Source organism: Melozone crissalis, unplaced genomic scaffold (genome assembly GCF_028551555.1).
Source record: "Melozone crissalis strain CALT ecotype California unplaced genomic scaffold, PUWL_Pcris_2 ptg000004l_1, whole genome shotgun sequence".
NCBI classification, from domain to species: Eukaryota; Metazoa; Chordata; class Aves; order Passeriformes; family Passerellidae; genus Melozone; species Melozone crissalis.
This window is the reverse complement of record NW_026535782.1, coordinates 31308887-31328893: the sequence shown is the minus strand read 5'-3', so window position 1 is coordinate 31328893 and position 20007 is coordinate 31308887. Positions and strand designations below refer to the sequence as shown.

Below are 20007 nucleotides of genomic sequence, written 5' to 3'. Positions count from 1 at the left end.
GTTCAAGCAAAAATGGCGACTGGTGTAAAATATTACCAGGTAAGATTCCATGGTTTATGTTGTACAAGAGATTACCAGAGTCTCTTCTAACCTTTGCAGCATTTCAGCCTTGCTCACTGATGTGATCAAGATTGATCTGAATTGGGTGCTGAAGTACGGCTCAAGGGGAGTCTGTCCAGGCATACAAACCAATGCATTTCTTTCCACGGACATAAATGTGTTGGATTAAGAATGGAAAATATAAGCAAGAGGTTATGTGTAAGGAAAAATCCCAAACAGAATGTGAAAGAGTCAAAAATTATGAAAACAAAGTAGAGTGGGAGAGAAACAACCAATTTGTGCTGCAGGTGGCATTTGCTCTTAGAAACAAGGGATTCACAGGCACCACCATGGAGGGGTTGCAGCTCTCCAGTGCACCTTCTCTCTGGAACTTCTCCCAGTCACAAGGTTGGGTGTTCTCCTGGCCTGCCCCAAGGACAGGGTCATGCATCAAGTGAAATTACATGTGGGTCTCCAAGCAGGAGGAGACTGAATTCCTGCTCCAGATTTGGAGAGGAGGGGAGAAGAGAGGCCAGCAACTGTGCTGAATAAAGCATCTTCTGCTCTTCTCACTATGGTAAAGGACTGATTAAGATACTTCTTTTTGCTTGACATCTTAGAAGGGAAAAATATTTATCATCCAGTCCAACATACAAAGGCAATTAGGAAGATATGGATTCAGCTGGCTGATGGCAGATGCATAGTACTGAGGTGTAAGTAAATAACAATCTCTCTCTTTTATAGCTTAGCATCAGTTCTGCAAGGACGCACACATGTACACTGTTCCACTGACATGACTACAGGAGCGCAGTGAAGCCAATTATGTCCTCCTTGCTCTGGTTATTCTCATGCTAACTCTGCCCTCTGTACTGTCTGTCAGGCTCTTGTCTTCCCTTCCTTGAAGGTCTTCTTCCAAAAATAGAGATACAATTCTGTTCTACACTTGAAGCAACAAAAAATATGGTGAAGGAGATAAACCCAGATGGTGCCACTATATATTTTAAACATAATTTATCGGTCTTTTTGCAGGTTTTTTCTTCATTTCACTCTTTTACCTGCTTACCTGTGATTTACCTGAGTCACTTATTTAGGTTGTGACTTCTTGAAGGAATCATTTTATGTCTTTTTATTATTATCATACTGCAGGCACTGTGGAAACACAGCTGATTATTACTACTTACATCTATGATCTCATGCTAAGAAACTCCTAACATTTTCAAAAAAGGTTACTTCCACACGAAGAAGTTTCAGAAAACTGTATCTGGACTTGCTACATCACAGGTCTGAATTGCAGTGCACTCTGTGTTTATGGGGGGTTTCTGAGCACCTGTTCATTGCTGTAAAATGACTTCTGCCTCATACCTCTGCCCTTTGGTGTTCAGATCGGCTTGTCCTAAAGTTGAGCATCATTATTGTAGGTACAGTTGTACTTAGAATTACATATTTCATCAGGGGACGAATCACTAAATACCATTTATGGAAGTTAATCAAATAAAATTGTTTAATTTGATTCTGTCTCAGAGAATTCATCAGAAAAGATGCTGCATCATTCAGATTGTAAAGAGAAATACTGCTTATAGACACCTTTGCAAAACAGGCTGCTAAGTGCACTGTTTTTCCTGGACCTTCTACAGCTTTCTGTTGACATAAATAGCCAAGCCCTAAATAACCTGCTTTGTTATGAGTCTGTATGGAGTAATTTTTGGTAAGAAGCTAACTCCTAAAGTACCCGTAAGGCTGTTCCCCTTCCTGTGCTCCAGTAATGTTAAACCAGCTGCTTTGCCTCCCAGCTGAATGCGTGGGGGTGAGGGCCATCATCATAACAATAATACCTGCTGCATCTGACTCACTGCAGCTCCTGCTGGGAGAGGTAATAAAATGTGCATTTCTCTGTGCCTGCGAGAGCTGACACAGTACAAGGAGGATTCACTTCCAAGTTCAAATTTCCTAGCTCTAATTTACCTCCTGCACTCTCTTTGTAATCTTTGAGTAGTGTGGGAGAATAACTTCAGGTTATGTCTGAGGAGACTACCTGCAGAAGCTGAAAAAGTCTGAGATCTGTATTCATGTTTTCAGGAGTACTGCTTGGTGGGAGTGCTGTATTCTGTGCTCCACAGGAAAGAGAAAACAAAGCTGAGTATGTCTTGCTCCACAGCACAAATGAGATCTGTGTGAACAAACCCCTGCCTGCAGTATGCCTTTACCCAATGAACATTCAGCACACAGACACTCACAGTTTTGGTAGAAATCACTGGGGGAGAGAAATGATCTGAAACATTACCATTTACCTTCCAGCTGCAGGTTTGTGTCTTGAATCATTGACATTTCACCTGTAATTTAATTTCTATTACTAATTAATCATGAAGCTCTTTTCCCTAGGCACTAGACCATCAGGCTTTAATGGAGTCTGTCAGTGAATAATATTACTAAACACCCATGTAGTCTTACAGACACTCAAAAATATATAGCTGTACATACAAAAATAGATATGCTCTTTTTCAAGTTAGTAACATTTAATAACCATCTAGTTACTGTGCTGGGCAACTGGCTCTAGGTGGCCCTGCTTGAGCAAGGCAGTTGAATGAGATGACCTCCAGAGTCACTTCCATTCTCACCCAGTCAGTGACTCTGTAATATGTTAATTTTCTTTCTTCAGCTCAATCATACTATCCAATGATATCTTTCAAAATGATTCATCTATTGGAGTTGACAAAGATCACTGTTTTAAAATACTTCTTTTGTAAATATCCTACAGGGCAGATTTTCAAGTGCTTTAAATTTAAATCTGTGCCTTTGTCTTTTTCTATACTGACTGATATTTTAAGAAAGCTATAGTAGATCTTATACAGGCAGCTTAAGGATGACATCATTGGATTCAGGAGAATTGTTATATGTTAAAAATATAATCAGATGTATAGGCAATAGCAGGAATTGAAAGAAAAGATTTTTTAAATCCATTTCAATTACTTGTCACATACAGTGGATTCAACAAGAAGCTATAGTTCATACCAGGAGGATTTAAATACCAACTTACTCAGTCTGAGAACAAAGAGGTTTTCAGTTTACGTGTTCTGTGTACACAGAAGAGGGAGCAGAATGGATTTGTTGTGCTAAAGTCATGGCTAAGGTGGTGCTGAGAACAGCATAGATAAAGGGCTTAGTGTGGCTACAGGAGAACAAACAACGTTTGTTTACGGACTCCAGTGCACTGCAAGGATGAACCCTGATTAGATGTGAGCCCTACAAAGAGTTTCAGGGGCTTGGTGGAACAGGTACGATTAATCTGTGTTTGGTTGTCAGACTGACTCAGTAATAAGAAAGTTATGTGGGTGTATATGTTTTATCATTCTTACACTCAAATTACATTCAGGATTATTTAACTGTCAAATAGGATAATTTGATTTACAAATGCCTCAAGCAAATATTCAAGACTGGTTGCATCTGTTGCTTATAGACAGTGAGATCTAACATGCAGCACTCTTTTTCTGTAAGAACTGAGGTATAGATACCACAATCACTAATAACTCTTTGCAGAACAGCATTTTAATCTGTTAGCATTTAGAATTTACAAATTACCCAAGGATTATATGACACTGTTGATCATATTTTTCCAGAAGTTTTTGAGCTGCTGGATTATTTTTTATCTTACTAATTTAATCACACACTCAGGAGTCTGTTCTTTCACCAGTATACAAATTAGTTACCAGAATACTGGATATTAAAAAAGTCTACCAGCTAGATACTGGTAGGATGCAGTCAACAGGAAGTTATATGACTTCAAACCCAACAAACAGTGAAATGAATGTATCATTATCAGCTCACCTTTGTGTTTATTGAGCTTAGTCATGAATATTTTAAATAATTTTTAGTAACTGTTCCTTTATATGAAATACTGTGACCTGTTTTTGAAGCAATTTAATGTCATAATAGTTCAATATTGAAATATATGCCTTTAGACATTTTAGCAAGCCATAGCATTTAAATCTGTGCAAGCAAAAACAATGTACAATCTGCTGTCATGTTCTAAGATGAAGGTGAACCTGAAGAAAAGGCAGCATTATTAGTAGTTCAGTACACTATGGGTTTGAAGAAAAAACAGTGTAATGACTCATTACTGCAATTACACACAATTATTCTTCTTATATAACATAGTAATTCTTCTTATGTAATAATAAGTCCTGCAGCATAATACAATAAACACTGAACTGATCAGTGCAGTATGATGCTGAGTATGTAGGCTCAACCCATTTTTATGACAGTATCATCCAGTACTAAGACATAAGAAACCAGAAATCCTGTAGAGACTATAAAAGAGCTTTCTTTTCCCAAATGTTTACAAGTAAGGGCAAAATCCTGGTTTCTGCTGTGGTCAGTGTCCATGTTCCCAATGGAAGCAAGATTTCCTTTCAAATGGAGAAAGCAGGAAGATTTTCAGCATGATCCCCTTGTCTCAGTTTTCTTCATTGGCCCAGGGTTTTTTGAATTCAGTTCTAGAATGACATATGTGCTGTCAGTAGTCAAGACAAAGAATCTTTTGCTGTATTGTGGAAGTGTTTGTCATATTTTAGATCTGTGAAATGTATTGCATTTGTTATCTCCTTTCCTTTCTCGCCTTTCCCTTATGTATGATACCCCAAGAAAAAAGGGTTTGGGGATAAGTCATCTCCAAACATTTTGCAACTTAGGAGTGCTTGATTAACAGTATGTCTGTCCACTGAAATCAGCAATGAGACACAAATCTTAATTCTGTTTAGATGTTTGCAGCATATGCTTGTCAGTGTGTTAAGTTTCATATTAACAGGCTCAGTGTGGAGAGATGCATCCCTATGGTACTGCTAACAAGTCATCAGGACAGGGCAATGGGGAACATTTGTCAATCAATGGGAAAAGCCATTGTTTGTAGGTCAGTTAAGTACTTCTCCAACAAACTAACATTTACATTACCAAAGAGGAAAGTTTTGGCACTTGTGTTAAAGCATCAGCAAATGAGTGAAAGATAAATTTATTTTTGAAAGTACGTTTGAATCTGCACTCCTCAAGGAACCTAAGGAGATTGCTGTAAAAACTAACATACTTTACCAGCAAAGGTTCTCTCTGATGAGAAGTGGAGCCTGAGACATAGGACATATGAAACGATAAAATTTCTGATGAATTAGATCGAGAAAATGCCCACAGTAAATCAGTAGCATATAGCAACTTTTTTTTTAAGTTTGTTGATTTTATAAGAAAGTTAAATAAAAGGTTTGGTTTGTTTGCATTCACCTTTGTTTTCCAAAAAAACTTTCTGTATGTTATATGTAAATATTTTTATTTTTTAAGTTTGCTTTCAAAATAACTGGCTAGTATCAAAGTTTTGGTTGTTATTTTTACTCTGAGAGTGTGACAAATCTAGAGAACAAAGGCAATGTAAGACAAAGCCTTTTCCTTTCTCTTTACTGGAGATGTTTAAGATGGAGACTTAAGGACCAGGAAAGATGGGCCAAAAGTGTATACCAGAAAAAAAAATTACAGAAATTTATATATATTGGCATTGTGATTTTATGTAATTTGTGTGTATGTACAATTTCTTTTTAAAGGATTTTTTTAAAGGATAATCTTACTCATTGATCATGTCTGACCAGACCTACCAGACTGTAAACCCTTTTCACATTGCTAGTTATATTTGATGGAAGGTAGTACTGTCACCTTTCTCCAGAGCTATTTTTACTTCCATTCTTCAGCTGAGCAGCATTTTTCTTCTTCTGTATGCTGAGCAGCTTACATATTTTTTAATATCAGTTTCCTAAGTGTTTTAGCTCATAAGAAAGTTCAGAGACCAAAGAAGTCATTGTTGGAGGCTGAGGCACCACTCAAGTCAGTTCAGATCACTTGCATTGAAGTCAGTTGCCTGAAAACACGAATTTTTGAAAACATAGAACTTAGCTGGTTTTAGGAAACTACTTTAGAGAATGGACAGGAGTTGTGTTGGAAGATGTAAAGTTAAGTTTGGAAATTATTGTGAGAAACACAGATTGATGTTCTCTGTTAAGCTAAGCCTGCTCAAGTGTAGCTGGCACTTTACTATATGATTGCATGAATACAGCATTAATGGATGCTAGTTCTTTGAGGGAAAGGGACTCTCCTTATCTGAGTTAAAATAAAGTCCTTGTTTTGCTCCTATAATTAATTTCATTTTGTTTTCATGAACATTTTAGGTGTATCAATACATGCATGAAACCATAACTGTTAATGGCTGCCCCGAATTCCGAGCCAGGGCCACTGCAAAGGTAGGATACGTGCAGCTGTTGAAATACGTGGTACCAAAGTGATCCAGTAATTGACTGTGCGCGTGTGTGTTTCAGGTATTCGTGTGTACACTGTAAGAAAATTTAGACATCAGTGGCAGCCCAGAGTCTAGAACCAGTGCTACTTCCCAGGTAACAATCATAATGGAAAATTTCAACCTTTATGCTGCTTCTGTAGCTTAAGAAAAGAGAATGATTTTATGGAATATGATGCTTTTTGAAAAGTTGCTTTGCAAAAGCAAATCTAATGGTTCTTCTATAGCAGTCTGCCTGCAACAACCAATATTTTAATGGACTGTTTTCCCATACATCTCATCCAGAGAGGACACAGGTTTTTGGGAGGTAGAAACTAAACAATCAAAAGTCCCCTTTTAACTAACGGGAACTGTAGGTACTGAGCAAGTGGTAAGGATAAACAGTGACAGAAGTGGCCTGATCAACATTTTATTGACTCCACAGCTAAATGTAAGCCTGGGGCTTTTTTTCTGATACATTGCCTCTTTTAATAAAATATAGTCTCTTTGTCCATGTGGACCTGCCTTTCTTATATCCTAAGACAATGACAGCTATGTTACTGCTGCTGCTGAAATTATAAAGGATTTCACACAACCATGAAGGAACCCATTCTATGTGCCAGTATGAAATATGCTCTGTATTTCATAACATGCAGAAAAATAGATACTTCCAAACAAGAGGGTCCACCATTTCTTTTTTCCATTATCATTTTGCACAAAACACTGTCTTTTAAGTGGTGTAGCAGATTCTATGCAAAATAAATTGCAAAACCCATAAATCTTTTTTAGAGATACTTCTTTATGGTCCCATTCCTGTGAACATAAACTCCCTGAAGTCCTAGTGGAACTAAGATCTCTTACTATTAAGTATTTATGCTCAGAGATTTTAATTTAAAGCTGTATCAGAGGAGGAAGGTTGGGAGTGTGTTACAAAATGATTTAAGAGTATTTTAGGGAAGCAAGCTCTATAATAGCAACAAATAACCTAATACACTCTAAATTGCAGTGTATTTTCCATATTAAATAGGACTTTCTTTTCTGTAGGCCATTTTTCTTATTTTAATTTTAACCTTCTGATTGAAAGCTAATGGTCAATGTAAATTTTGCAAGATCTTTCGTTCTATATGGAGAAATGTATATATGAAATCCTGATTTGTTTACACTGCAGATAAACATAGAAATTATTGCTATGTTATTTAGTAAATGGGGAGAAGTCCAATTAGTGTTTCCCATTCTCATTTCTTACTCATATAGAACAGCAGGTTACAGAGCAATGTTTCAATAGTGCAATATTTCCTGGTTATTTCTGGGCTGTCTGCATTTCATTCTCCTAGTGCATTCATGTCTAACATAATATGTATGCATGATGAGAAGTTCTGCATGTGCAAAAACGTAATTTGGAATGATCCATTATATCACATCATCCACTAGCTTTGATTAAGCATAAGCATTATAGGACGCTCAAAAATATTAATGTGATGCAAAATTGTTCAAGCAGTTTGAACTACAAACACATTTTAAAAATTATAAAATATTCTCTTAATCTTTATTTGATGGTTTATTAAGACCAATAAGTAAGAAAATGCTTGTAGAGAAAAATTAAGTATAAATGTAATATTTTCCTGGATTCAAGCTTTACAGTATGTTACTTCTCTTTTTTTTTCCCTGGAATAAGTTAAACAATCTAGATTTTTGTAATTGATTTATGTATCTGTTGTTGTCTTAAGATTTAATTTTTCCATAAAAGTTTTGACAGAATTATATAATATAAACCTCCTATTTCTGTTCCAGAAGTTACTTAGTTTGCAAGACTTCAAAGACTTCACAAAGATTATAAACTAAACTTTTAATTTAATAATATAATCTGAGAATTTAAAATAAATAATTCCATAACTCTGAAAGCAAAGCAGAGAGTTAAAAATTCAGTTCATCCACTTAATTTCAACTAGGAACACGTTAGAGATTCCATTATCTTATCCCATAGGGATAAATTTTCTCCCTGTGAAAAGGCAAAGAAGAAATGCACTAATGATCATAAGGGGGCATCACCACAGAGTAAGGCTTCCTGGTGCCTGCTTCTGGCTCTGCTGGTAACTTTCTGTATTATCTTTGACAAGTCATCTAACTATTTGTTCCTCTGTTTATTCCTTTATTTCAAAAAACATTGGCATAGAACTTAGTTTTTAAAACATTTTCAGGTAATCAGAGAATGTCATAATAAGATCCTGAAATGTTTTCACAGGAAGGAATTCTTCCTGCAAATGAACAACAAAGTGTCTATCACTGTTACCCTTAAATAGCCAAATCAATCATTTTTTTCTTCCAGGCAACAGTTGCTGCATTTGCTGCGAGTGAAGGCCATTCACACCCGCGAGTGGTGGAGCTGCCAAAGACTGAGGAAGGCCTGGGCTTTAATGTCATGGGAGGAAAGGAACAAAATTCACCTATTTATATTTCTCGTATCATTCCTGGAGGAGTGGCAGAAAGGCATGGTGGGCTCAAACGTGGGGACCAGCTGCTTTCAGTTAATGGAGTGGTATGTGGAAATTTGATAGAGCTTTCATATTCATCTGGATTTTCATTTTTCACAGCTGTTCTAACATTGTGATTTAAAATGCAGCCACACGAAACAAAAATAATTAGTTCTGTGAGAGACCTTCAGTGTGCGTTTGTGGTGCAGTGAGGCAGAGCTCCACCAACAATTTTGTGCCATTTCTGTTGTAATGGAGAGTGCTTGAAGAGCTTCATTTCAAAACCACACCACCTGCCTAATTTACAAGGAACCTATGTCCTTAATGATAATTGATAATTCTGTAAATCCGTCCTGCAGTAAAAGCTTAATAACAGAGTGTCGTTCTTTCATTTTGTAGCCTTCAAGGCACACAGCCCTTTCCAAGCACAATGATGACACAATGGCACTTCTGTAGTCTTGTGACCTTCAAAGGCTCTGAACACATAAAATTGAAAGAAATTTGGTAAGCACATTTGGTGCTGATTTGCAGTGGAGGGTGCATTCTAGATTTCTTTTATGAAAAGTGATATTCATCCAGCTGTGATATCTTTGTCAGAGAAATCAACATATCCCATACAGGGAGCATGTATGCTTGGTAAAATGGTACATTTTTTTCATGGTCATTTTTCATGTAAATCAAGTTGGAGTATTTTGGAGTAATTTCACTGTGAATGTTAACATGGAGGTAAAAAAAAAAAGGGCTGTTGGATTAGAGGACGCATAAGGCTCTGACTCCATGATACAGGTTAAATTCTGCCCTTTACATTACTTTGTAAAAGAGCACACAAAAAGCAAAATGAAAGTATTGAAAAGATTAGAATACTCATTCACATAATCTTACCCTTCCCTTTGTGAACATGCAGTCTTTTTCCATACAAACTTCCATCTGGCCTTGTATTTAAATACATCAAAGGCACAGTGTAGCAGTTTCTGAGTTCAGTCAGAAATCTAAGACTTCAAAACTTAAATTTCTTTGTTGTTGCAAGGTGAAAAACAATAAAAATGTTCTATGTTTTCATCTATTTCTCTCAACACTAGCTATTCCCTTTCTCTTGTAACAAAATATTAGGGTAATACTTCAGACAGACTTTTTACCACTTCTTCTATCAATTATCATGGTCTCAAAAGAGAAATACTATTTCTGAAAACTTGCTTGTACCAAATAGCAATAAGAAAGGAAAAAAAACCCACTGAAAAGATTATTTAGTCTTCAATGAAAAGAACTCAATGGAATACTTTAGGAAGTTGGTTGTTTAAACTTCACACTGATTTAAAGTTAACCAGAGAATTTGGTGGTTGTTTTTTTTCAACAAGTGATTAAAAAGGTGAAAATAGTTTCAATTTACTAATTGATGGATGGTTCTTGAAAAATCCTTTTACTGTCAACAGTATCTAGACAAAGACCAGAGAGGAAAGTGGTGAACATTCAGATATCAAGCTATATTGAATTTGACCCTCTTGTCACCTCTATTTTATGATTCTTCAGTCAAAAATTTGATGTGTGCACTTTAGAATATTTAGGTAATGCAGCAAAAAACACAGTACAAAATTCCCAATTGCATGTGGACGCAAGAGAAAGTTGCTTTAGAGATGCGAAAGAAATATTTTTGTATTCAGAGTGTAAACAACAGAATTCAAAGCTTGAATCCATGTTGATACTTGAAACAGTCACAGAATCATAGCACAGTTTGGGTGGGAGCAGCTTCCACTAGAGCAGGTTGCTCAGAACCTGTCCAACGTGACTTTGAACTTCCAGGGATGGGACATCTCCAAGTTCTCTGGCAACATGTTCCAGGGCCTCACCACCTTCACAGTAGTGAGCAACTACTGCTCATAAACCAGTCTTGGGCTAAATAATCTCACACAATATAATTTGTAAAAAGGCAAAAATTACCGAAGTGATTATTTGTTGCAAACAAGCTTGAGGCAGCGCAAAAAATAATCTAAATTTAGCATTGTTCACTGGGACATTCACTCTGTGGTTCTCTTAATTTAGCTGGAGAAAAGCAAATAATGTACAGTATGTACAATAGAACAGACAGTTCAGTGGTGGGACATGAAGTGAAATATCTGTAACTTGTTTGTGCTCAATCACTGATGGTTATCCAACTTTATAATTAGGAACATAAAATTAGAGCTGTGTGTTCAGAATCCAGATTTGTTGTCCCAGCATGACTGGGAAGAGTGTTCCTTGAGCTGTTTTGCTGCATGTTAAAAAACAGTGTTTTCTCATTATGCTGAGGATTTTGTAACATACTTTTGTCCCACACCCCCTAAAAATAAAGGAAATTGAAAGCAGTAAGCCCTGCAGATGGCTTGACAAAAACACTTGCTGGTGCCTGTTGATATCTGGCAAAGATTCTGCATTTGTCAGATACCTTGTGTGAGTCAGATACAGAAAGGATGCAAAATAGATTTATAATGACTAATTTGTCAACCAAGTATTTCTGTAGGGATACCTAATAGAAATATTCTTCTTAGTCTCCCAACTTGTGGTCTAGCAGATGTTCTTTTTGTCTTCAGGAAAGTGAATTTTTTTTCTTCTAGATTTATGGCAAGTCTGTGAACCAGGATAGAGTAATTGTTGGTATTTGCCCACACAATATTTGCAGTTCTTTCAGCTGTTATTGTCTCTATAATGTTTTTCAACCTTCTCTTTCATGCAATCTGCCAATGCAATAATGGAAAAAAGGAATAAGTGTATATAAGTATATGAAATAAAAAATTATATGTTAAGTAAATATATACTTTCAAAAACAATTTTACCCATTAGGTGGGCAGTTCTAAAGTAACATGAGTGTGTCAGATCCTTGCAATGTCCCCCACCAGCATAATCCAGTCAGCAAAGTACCTTGTAGAGGAATGACCGATACCAGCAGGAGTCCTTTGCCAGCCCAGCCTTAGAGGTTTGCAGAGGCAGAAGCATTCCCACAGCAAAACAACTCCCTTTGCCCTTTCCTTTTCCTGCTCTATTCCACTTCTGCAGCTGTTGTTAAGCAAGTAAAGTTTTTGTAATACTTTGAAAACTGGAGTGCAAGCAGCAATAAAGACACTAAGAGCAAGTTTGACCATCATATTAATAAGGGTTGAAAACTGTGGTTGTCAAGATCTGAGTGAGGTGTGTTCAGAGAGCACGATTTGTATTTAGCATCGCTATGTTTGCCATTGGTTTTGTCCCCTCTTTGCTTATGGCTCAGAGCATTAGGCTTAATTCTGCATCGTTACCATCCAGATCAATGGTAGTTTTCCATTGACCTGGATAGCAACAAAGTCAAACCCTTCATTTCTAATTAAAAAATACTGTCTAAACTGGAAGAACAAGGCTGGGCACAACCAGGAGAGAAAATAAACAAGCATGAATTCAATGCAGTTTGCTAGGTTGTTGAATGATGTATTAAAACACCCCATCTTATTATTCCCCTACAAAACAATCACAATTTCTTATTGGTGTTAATAAGAAACATCCAGCATTTTGCAAGCAAATAAATTTTTCTACTGTATGAAATGTTTCTACTTGGGAGGTTACAGTGTTTGTTCATAGGCTGTTCTAAGTTCATGCTGTTGCACAGCAAAACCGAAATGACACCACTGAATATCCTCTCATTTCCTCTGAATGTCCATGCCATGCCATTCTGACCATGATTTACAAGCAAAAAAGGAAATATAAAACAATGCCAAATTTTGTAAACTTTCTATCAAGACTTATATTTCCAAAATACATACGAGTTTTAAAACACAGTAGGTAGTAAAAGTTTGGTTTATTTTAAATGGGAAGAAAAAGACTTATTTTTAGATTATCTAAAGCCCATGTGAAGATTACAGATGCTCAGGCTATTGGGTTTTTTCCTGTGCAGAGATACATTTGGTTTTGAAATATGTCATACAACAAGTGGACAATTGTGCACCATTAGAAAATTTTTCGCTTTTTCTTAAGGTGTGTAATAATGCACATGCCTAAAAGGCATATGATTCCAGTCAGTCCACTTAATGATAGAAATTGAATACTCTATTTAACAGCTGAGTCACCTCCCTCTTTTGGAAGTTTACTGTTCCAAACAGCAATAGCATAGAAGTCAGGGCTTGAAAATTAATACATGCCCAGCAGTGCATAAGTCTTAATGCTTTCTTTTTAGTGGCCCCTTAAAAAATGTAAGGTGTGGAAACTGCGTAAAACTCTGCCACACTTTCCATATGAAAAAGACACAGCTCTGGATCAAAGCACCATTTTCACTCTTAAATCTGTTCTCCCTGCTCGCAGAGTGTGGAAGGAGAGCACCACGAGAAGGCGGTGGAGCTGCTGAAGGCGGCCAAGGACAGCGTGAAGCTGGTGGTGCGCTACACTCCCAAGGTGCTGGAGGAGATGGAGGCGCGCTTCGAAAAGCTGAGAACAGCGCGGCGCCGGCAACAGCAGCAGCTGCTCATTCAGCAGCAGCAGCAGCAGCAAACTACACAGCAAAACCACATGTCGTAGGTGAGAGGATTCAGTGTTCCTCCCTAGAGTGCTCTGGCAGCACCCCACCTGGGCCAGCCACTTCTAGGGGTCTGTCAGGGCAGTGTCTGCTGCCAGAGCCCATCTCAGCCCCAGACAGGAGCAGGGCAGCCCCAGGCCTGGGCACCTGCCTGGGGATAGAGACAGGCTGGGACATGAGCCCCCATGGCTGGGCAGGGCAGGGCTATGGGGAGCTGGAGACTGGCCCTGCTGGGGCATTGCTGGGACAGGAGATGGCAGCCCTAGTGCCTGACATGAGGCCCTGGGCTGTGGACAGGATGGAGGGAGCCCCAAGGGGGGCAGTCAGGGGCCTGGAGGTACCCTTGGGGACCCAGCCAGCACATACTGCCAGGATGAGCAGAGCTCATTCTTTGGTACCTTTCCACGTGGTTTTTCCCTGTAAAGATGCACTTTGACAACAGGTTAAAGGCACTGGAAAATTCTGGAGCCAGTTTCCAACTGATAACCCTGAAATCAAAAGCCACTATGCACTTTTGGCTTATCTGTAAGTGAATGGAGTCCTGGGAATGTTTTTTATTTAATATTAACAACCAGAGCATTTATGACAAGAATGTGCCACCAGGTTTAGACAGTTTAAAGCATTTTCAACTCATCTGTTACCACTCTATAATGAAACCTCAAGATTTGCTGGTGGTAGGTGAAGAAAAGTCTTTGAAGCCGCTTCCTTGCCACGGGGAACACTTACTTCATTCTGGTCACTCTGCAGGGCACCTCTAAGTGCTTGCTTTTGGATACAGTTTGGTAGGAAGTATTTCATTCACTCTTATCTGACATTCAAAATCACAATAACTTCCAAGAGGCTTGCAGGTCTCCCAGTGGTGTGTGAGGTTCAGAGGTTCTCTGCATATGCAGGTTTCTGAAATCAGTGAGAGTTTGTGCTATGAATACATTTATAGATATGCTCCATTTGCCTAAATAAAATCAAGTAGGATGATTTAAATCTCAACCCTCATCTCATAGCTGTTTCTTCCCAAAACAGTAGACATGTACTGAAAGAGTCAGTAAGTGACTCAGAAAGTCCCCAAATCGACAAAATCTGGAGCTCCCAGTGACGGTCTCATCCTCATCAGTGTTGACACTGACCTCTGTTGGTAATCAGGGGAAAACACCCTTGTACACACCCTGTCCTGTGACCACCAGTATTCCAGATTTGTTGGGGCAAACAAGGGCCCTGAGAAGGTTTTGAATTCCACCTCACAACCTCTACTCAGACAAGAGGTATAAACAGTAGTATTTCATGAAGTAAGTTTGGGGTTTCTAAGTAAACCAAGGCCATTGCAGAAGACAGACATACACATGAAGTTTTTAATTCTTTTCAGTTGCCTAAATCATTTCATTAGCAAGTAAGGAATTTTTGCTGATTTTAAATTGAAAGGGAGAAATAGCAGGCAGAGACAGCCACCAGCTTAATTCCTCAATTTTTTCTGCTTGCTCTGAGCAATGTGTTTCTTTAATTCTAGGTTGTTCTCGAGAAAGAAGAAGCCTCAATCAAGAGTTCAGTAATCAGGCAACCAGAGCTGTACTCTTCCAGCAAAAGAAAACAACTACAGGAACATGAAACAGAATTCATCTGGAGAATGTACAGTACCAGACTAAAGTGAGTTGTAGGGAGGGCACCATCATGGTAAGGCTTTTCAGCACACAGTGGTCACAGATGCATTTTGCTTCTGTGACTCTGTTCCCAATGAGAACAGCATGATTGGTAAACCCTATGAAACAGCGAAGTCCAGGGCTTCCAAATAATTCTGTTTGATCTCCTCTTGCACTCCTTACTCTGACCAATTTCTAGTTGGCTTTCTCTAGGCACTGAAAGTTTTGTTTAGGGAGGTTAAGATTGGCTGCTTTTGAGAGCAGGATCTTTCTCTACAGTTATCTCCAAAAATGAAAAACATCAGTTCAAAATTTTGCCACAGACATCAAACTTGTACATCACGCTTCATAACCACTTTGTACTATATCTGGTAGAGCTGTTTTAACCTAACTTCCTGTTTATAATTTTCAGATTTCCCTCTGGAAATAGCAATTTACTATATTTATAAAGTATTCCATTTGTAGAAGCAATTGGCTTTTTACTCTTGGTGTTTCCATATATTTTATTATGCATCAACAGAGTGAAAAAGTTTTAGGTCAACTTTAATTTTATTAGTAGTAAAGTTAGGGAAGCCTAGAACTGTATTTTTAAACGTAGGTATTGCTTGTATCTATTATAGTTACTATTCAGAAATCTATAACTGGATATATTATATATTTATTCAATAAAATATATATTGTCTGAATGTACCTGTTAGAGAAGTAGGGTCTTTGCTTAGCATGTATTGCAAATGTAGTAAGCTAATGTTAGCAAAAGACCAAGCTTTGTTTGGCAGATATTACTGTGATAGAATAATCTTTGCACTTCTGTATTGTTTAATTTATTTTCCAGTCTAATGTTAATATATTTTAGAGAGGAGGAAATGTAAGTTGTTTCTTTTAGGACTCACACATTATCATTTAAATCAATTTGAAATTACAGTCTGACTTTTTTTTAAAATTAAACTGAACTGGAATGTGCAAGCAAAATCTCTAAGTTCTTAAGTTTACATGTCTGCTTTTCCAAAGAAGATAGTCAAAGCTGGAGGGCCATAAATGTCATCTGCTTTCAAGAAAATAGAAAATGGATTCTCAAATCCTTAAAAAAAGATCATTTTTACATGCCTTCTATGCTTCATTAGAAAAGACTTGGGGGAGAAAAGGGGATTAGGGGAAAACCATACAGTCATTGCATGTTGGAAACTCCTGCTGATGTCAGTGAAAGTTCAATAATGTGCAGAATGGAATGTACAAATGGTCAGAAACAGTGTTCTGGTTATGAACTTGGAACCAAGTCAGAAGAAATTAATATATTGGAGGGTCTGTTCTCAAACAGAGAGAGACAAAGCAAAACAGAGTAAATTGGCAGTATCATAGCATATGTTAGAAACCAAATGCAGGCTAGCCAACAGACTTGACAGTGTTTGATCAGTGTAAGTAGCCATTGAAAGGAAATTACTGTATGTTTAAAACCAAACAGCATGAATTCATCTAGAGAAGCCTCGTTTTATACAGAGAGGTAATTATATTCAGTAATCATTGGTGACAATATCAATTAAGAGCGTGGAGCTTGAGAACTACCAGAACTGAAGATGAAATATATTGTATTGTGCTCTGCACGGTGTCTTTTTATACTTAATAAAATTGTATGTACCTATTTTAAAACTGTTGTCAAGCAGGCATTGCTGTTAATATTGAAAGTTTTTAAGTTGTTATTATGACTGCATATAACGGTCTTGTATCTCATCAGTATGATTAGGATTACCCTGATAGCTGCATTTTCAGAGACCAAGTATTCAGATTTAGCCCACTGTACTGCATTTTTCCAAACTGCCTCTCAACCTCCTTCCCTCCTCTTCCTCAAAAAATTTGAGTGGAATGTGCTGATTAGTAAATTTCAATAATAGACTGTCATTCATATAGAGAAGCATATAAAATTCATTTTCATATATTATTATTCAATAAATTATTTATACACATTAAAATTAACATTCTAGTCTTCACCAACATTTAACAGTAAGAACTGTCAATGACTTTGAAGTGAAAACAGGAAGAAATAGCTTTCTGTTGCTTTTCATGCCCCTTACTGATCAATAAAACATACAGCTACGTAATCACAAAATAACTGCTGTCCCTAAGCCTGTGATATGGTTTTGGATTTTAGTCAGTATTTTCATTTATGATTTAAATGTATTTAGTCCTGATTTAACATGGTACTTCCACGTGTGCACATGAGCTGAATTAGTATTCAGAAGACGTGCAGGGAAGACAACCCTTTCCACATGTAGGTCTGCAGCTATTTATACTGCATTGTATTTTAACTGATTGGTCTCCTGGCATTTGCTGTTACACTACACTAAACTGATATTCTTTCAGTCAACTTAGTGAGTTTTATTGCCTATATTTACCTTTGGGGCTCTCCCTCATGTTTCTCTGCAGTGGCAGCAAACTGAGGTTGAAGATCCAAGATGTCTTTTTTGTCTCTTTACTACAGTAGCCAAAGGAGTGTTTACACACTCTTGCATCACATTCATTTACACCAAAGTTCCAGATGCAGGATCTAATTATAATAGAGATTTAGTGTTGGTGGTATTTACTTAGTGAAGTTGATGGCTCCGCTGTGCTAGCCATAGCTTTTCTGTTTGTGTTATTTGATGTGACTGGCACTTTATAAAGTATTGAAGAACTCCATAGTCTTTGATAAAGCAAAAAGCTCACCAGCTTGAATTTCAGAATTACGCAGAAAAGTGTCTGGAAGTACTAACGACCATTCCACGCGTAAGCAGTGGATTATTAGCTAGAAGCAGTACTGTCCCTCCATAAGTATTAGTGAGACTGTTTCCATATCCAGCATTTAATAAAACAAAACAGATTTCTAAACCTGAGAGTATTCTGGGACAGTTTGCAAGAATGTGCTGCCTGCTGTACACATCTGATGAGACATACAGCTCATTGTGCTTAGCCATGAGAAGGTCAGGTTGAATTAGGGATGTGCTCAAACAGTCTTGCAAGCAGACCCATGTTAACCCTGTTTGTCCATGAAGTAAATGCAGCCTGAACGAGCAGAAAGATTGATAAATGTTTGATGAATTGATTGTCTCTACCTTCAGCTGTCCAAAATCAAGCTGTGGAGCTGTTTCCAAAGTCAAGAGTTGGAGGTATCCATTAAATGTGATTCATTTCACCTATCTCTGACATACATCTTAATATATAGTTAGGCATTCTGTTAAAAAGATCATAAGCAGAGCCACTACTAAACAACTTAAACTACTAGCTTGGAATAAATAATGGCTTTTAAGGGGGTGTTGCTGCTACAGTCATACACAGCTTTGAAATAATAAATAAAAAGTCCCCAGTGTTTGGATCCCCTAATCTTAAACCTCTACATGCATAGCTAAGATGACCAAGAGGCCTTGCACATGTTCTGCTTTTTAAGGAGGCTCCTGTCACTACAGATGTATGTTCTGAACCATTCTAAGAAATTTAGGAGCTCAGCACAGGTATTGTTAGCAAAATGCTTTGGTTGTGGTGCACACAGGAGCAGATTGCAACAAGTTTCAGCCTGTGAATGCTAATAGCAGAAGTCTGTACTGCCACCCCAGCACTGGGCTAGCATGTGTGCATTTTACAATACCTGCAACCAAAAAGATGAACTATTGCTTTTGATTTCTGTTTACAATCAGAGGTGCACAAAAATGACAACCATTAAACTTCCACCGTAGGGATTTGGGATAACAAAAGTCATAGCAAAACTTGCCCAGTTCTGAAATCTAAAACCTGCAGCTATCTAGGATTAAGCAAAAAGATTACAAAAGCAGATGTCTAAAAGGAACAGCCAAGATCCAAGAGGAAAAAAAGTCACATAGGAGGTTAACCTCTGATCATCTTTCCATTTGCTTTCTTATAGTTGTTTTCACATATTCTTGTCAACTCATCGAGCACAAGAAAAGTATATGCTTCAGCAATTGCAATTCCTTTGGTCAAAATCACAAAGAACTGATAGGGTAGAGGAGTAACTCTTGTTTCCTCTCTCTGAGATGTGTGAAGCTGGATTGTAGCATCTCTGTGCGGCAGGCAGAGCTCGCAGCTGAATGACCGTGCCAAGGGAGACGCCTAGTGTGAAGCGATGCTCATGGCACCGGGAGCTGCTCGCTCTGCCGGCACCGCTGCGGGCTTCTCTCCTCCCAGCCTTACAAAGCTGCACACAGAGCTGTACGCTGCAGTCGTTCAGCAGATTGCCACACATTTTACAGTGAGTGGACAGTTCAGAACTGAACTCCATTTATATGTAGAAGAACGCCACAAGAGTTAACTCCCTGTGTTAAGAATGGCAAGTAGCATAGGATTATGGCAATAAAGGCAATACTCTTACCTGGGTAATAATTTTAGGGCTAATGTAAATATTAACATGGTATTGGACTGCACACAGGGTCTGATCCCACTTCACCTGCTGTTGCTGCTGCTGAAGATTATACATGTACTGATGGAAAAAATGTCCCCAATGCTAGGCAAGTGTGTAATCTCCATTGAAGTAAAAAATAGATGAAGCACATCCCCATGCCTTGCTGAAGGGAACCATGTAAACTAGGTGCAGTAACAAGTCAATGTAAGCCATGAATCTCCCACTGCAGCAGCTGCTCTGCTTTTAGCAGGGACTTACCAAAGATATCCATGAAATTGGGTTTCCATTGTATCTGTGATTGTCTCAAAGATGGTAACTGGTAACAGTCTGCACCACTGCCTGGCACCTAGCTAGTACCACTGCCCACCCTCCTCAGAGGGACACCCAAATAGAATCCTGGATCATTAGATCCAAGCTCTAGAGGCATTTTTATTTCTTCCCTTCTAGACACTCCTGAAATTTCTTCCTCTTTCTCCACCACAACTATAATCAAGGCGTTGATATTTAGCTGAAGTATGCAGGCATCTAAAAGTTCTCCTTTTTTCAGCAGGGAAAACCACCTAGGACCTATATTTTGTGTACCACATCTTATATTCTCAGGCAGATTTCTCTCTGAAAGGCCCTGGGAGAAGGCAATACCCCAAGAAGCACCAGCTTGACAAATAAATATAGGAGCC

At 38.0% G+C, this 20007-nt stretch overlaps 1 protein-coding gene across 1 annotated transcript in view; it reads left to right on the top strand.

The window, feature by feature from the left end:
- Positions 1-17053, top strand: part of LIN7A (lin-7 homolog A, crumbs cell polarity complex component) — a 46752-nt gene extending 29699 nt beyond the window's left edge. Inside the window, exons 3-6 of the mRNA XM_054277837.1 lie at positions 6234-6305; positions 8664-8873; positions 13108-13320; positions 14820-17053. Of these exons, the coding sequence (XP_054133812.1) occupies positions 6234-6305; positions 8664-8873; positions 13108-13320 (495 nt within the window). The 3' untranslated portion in view covers positions 14820-17053. The remainder of the gene's footprint in view (positions 1-6233; positions 6306-8663; positions 8874-13107; positions 13321-14819) is intronic.
- The last annotated feature ends 2954 nt before the right edge of the window (positions 17054-20007 follow it).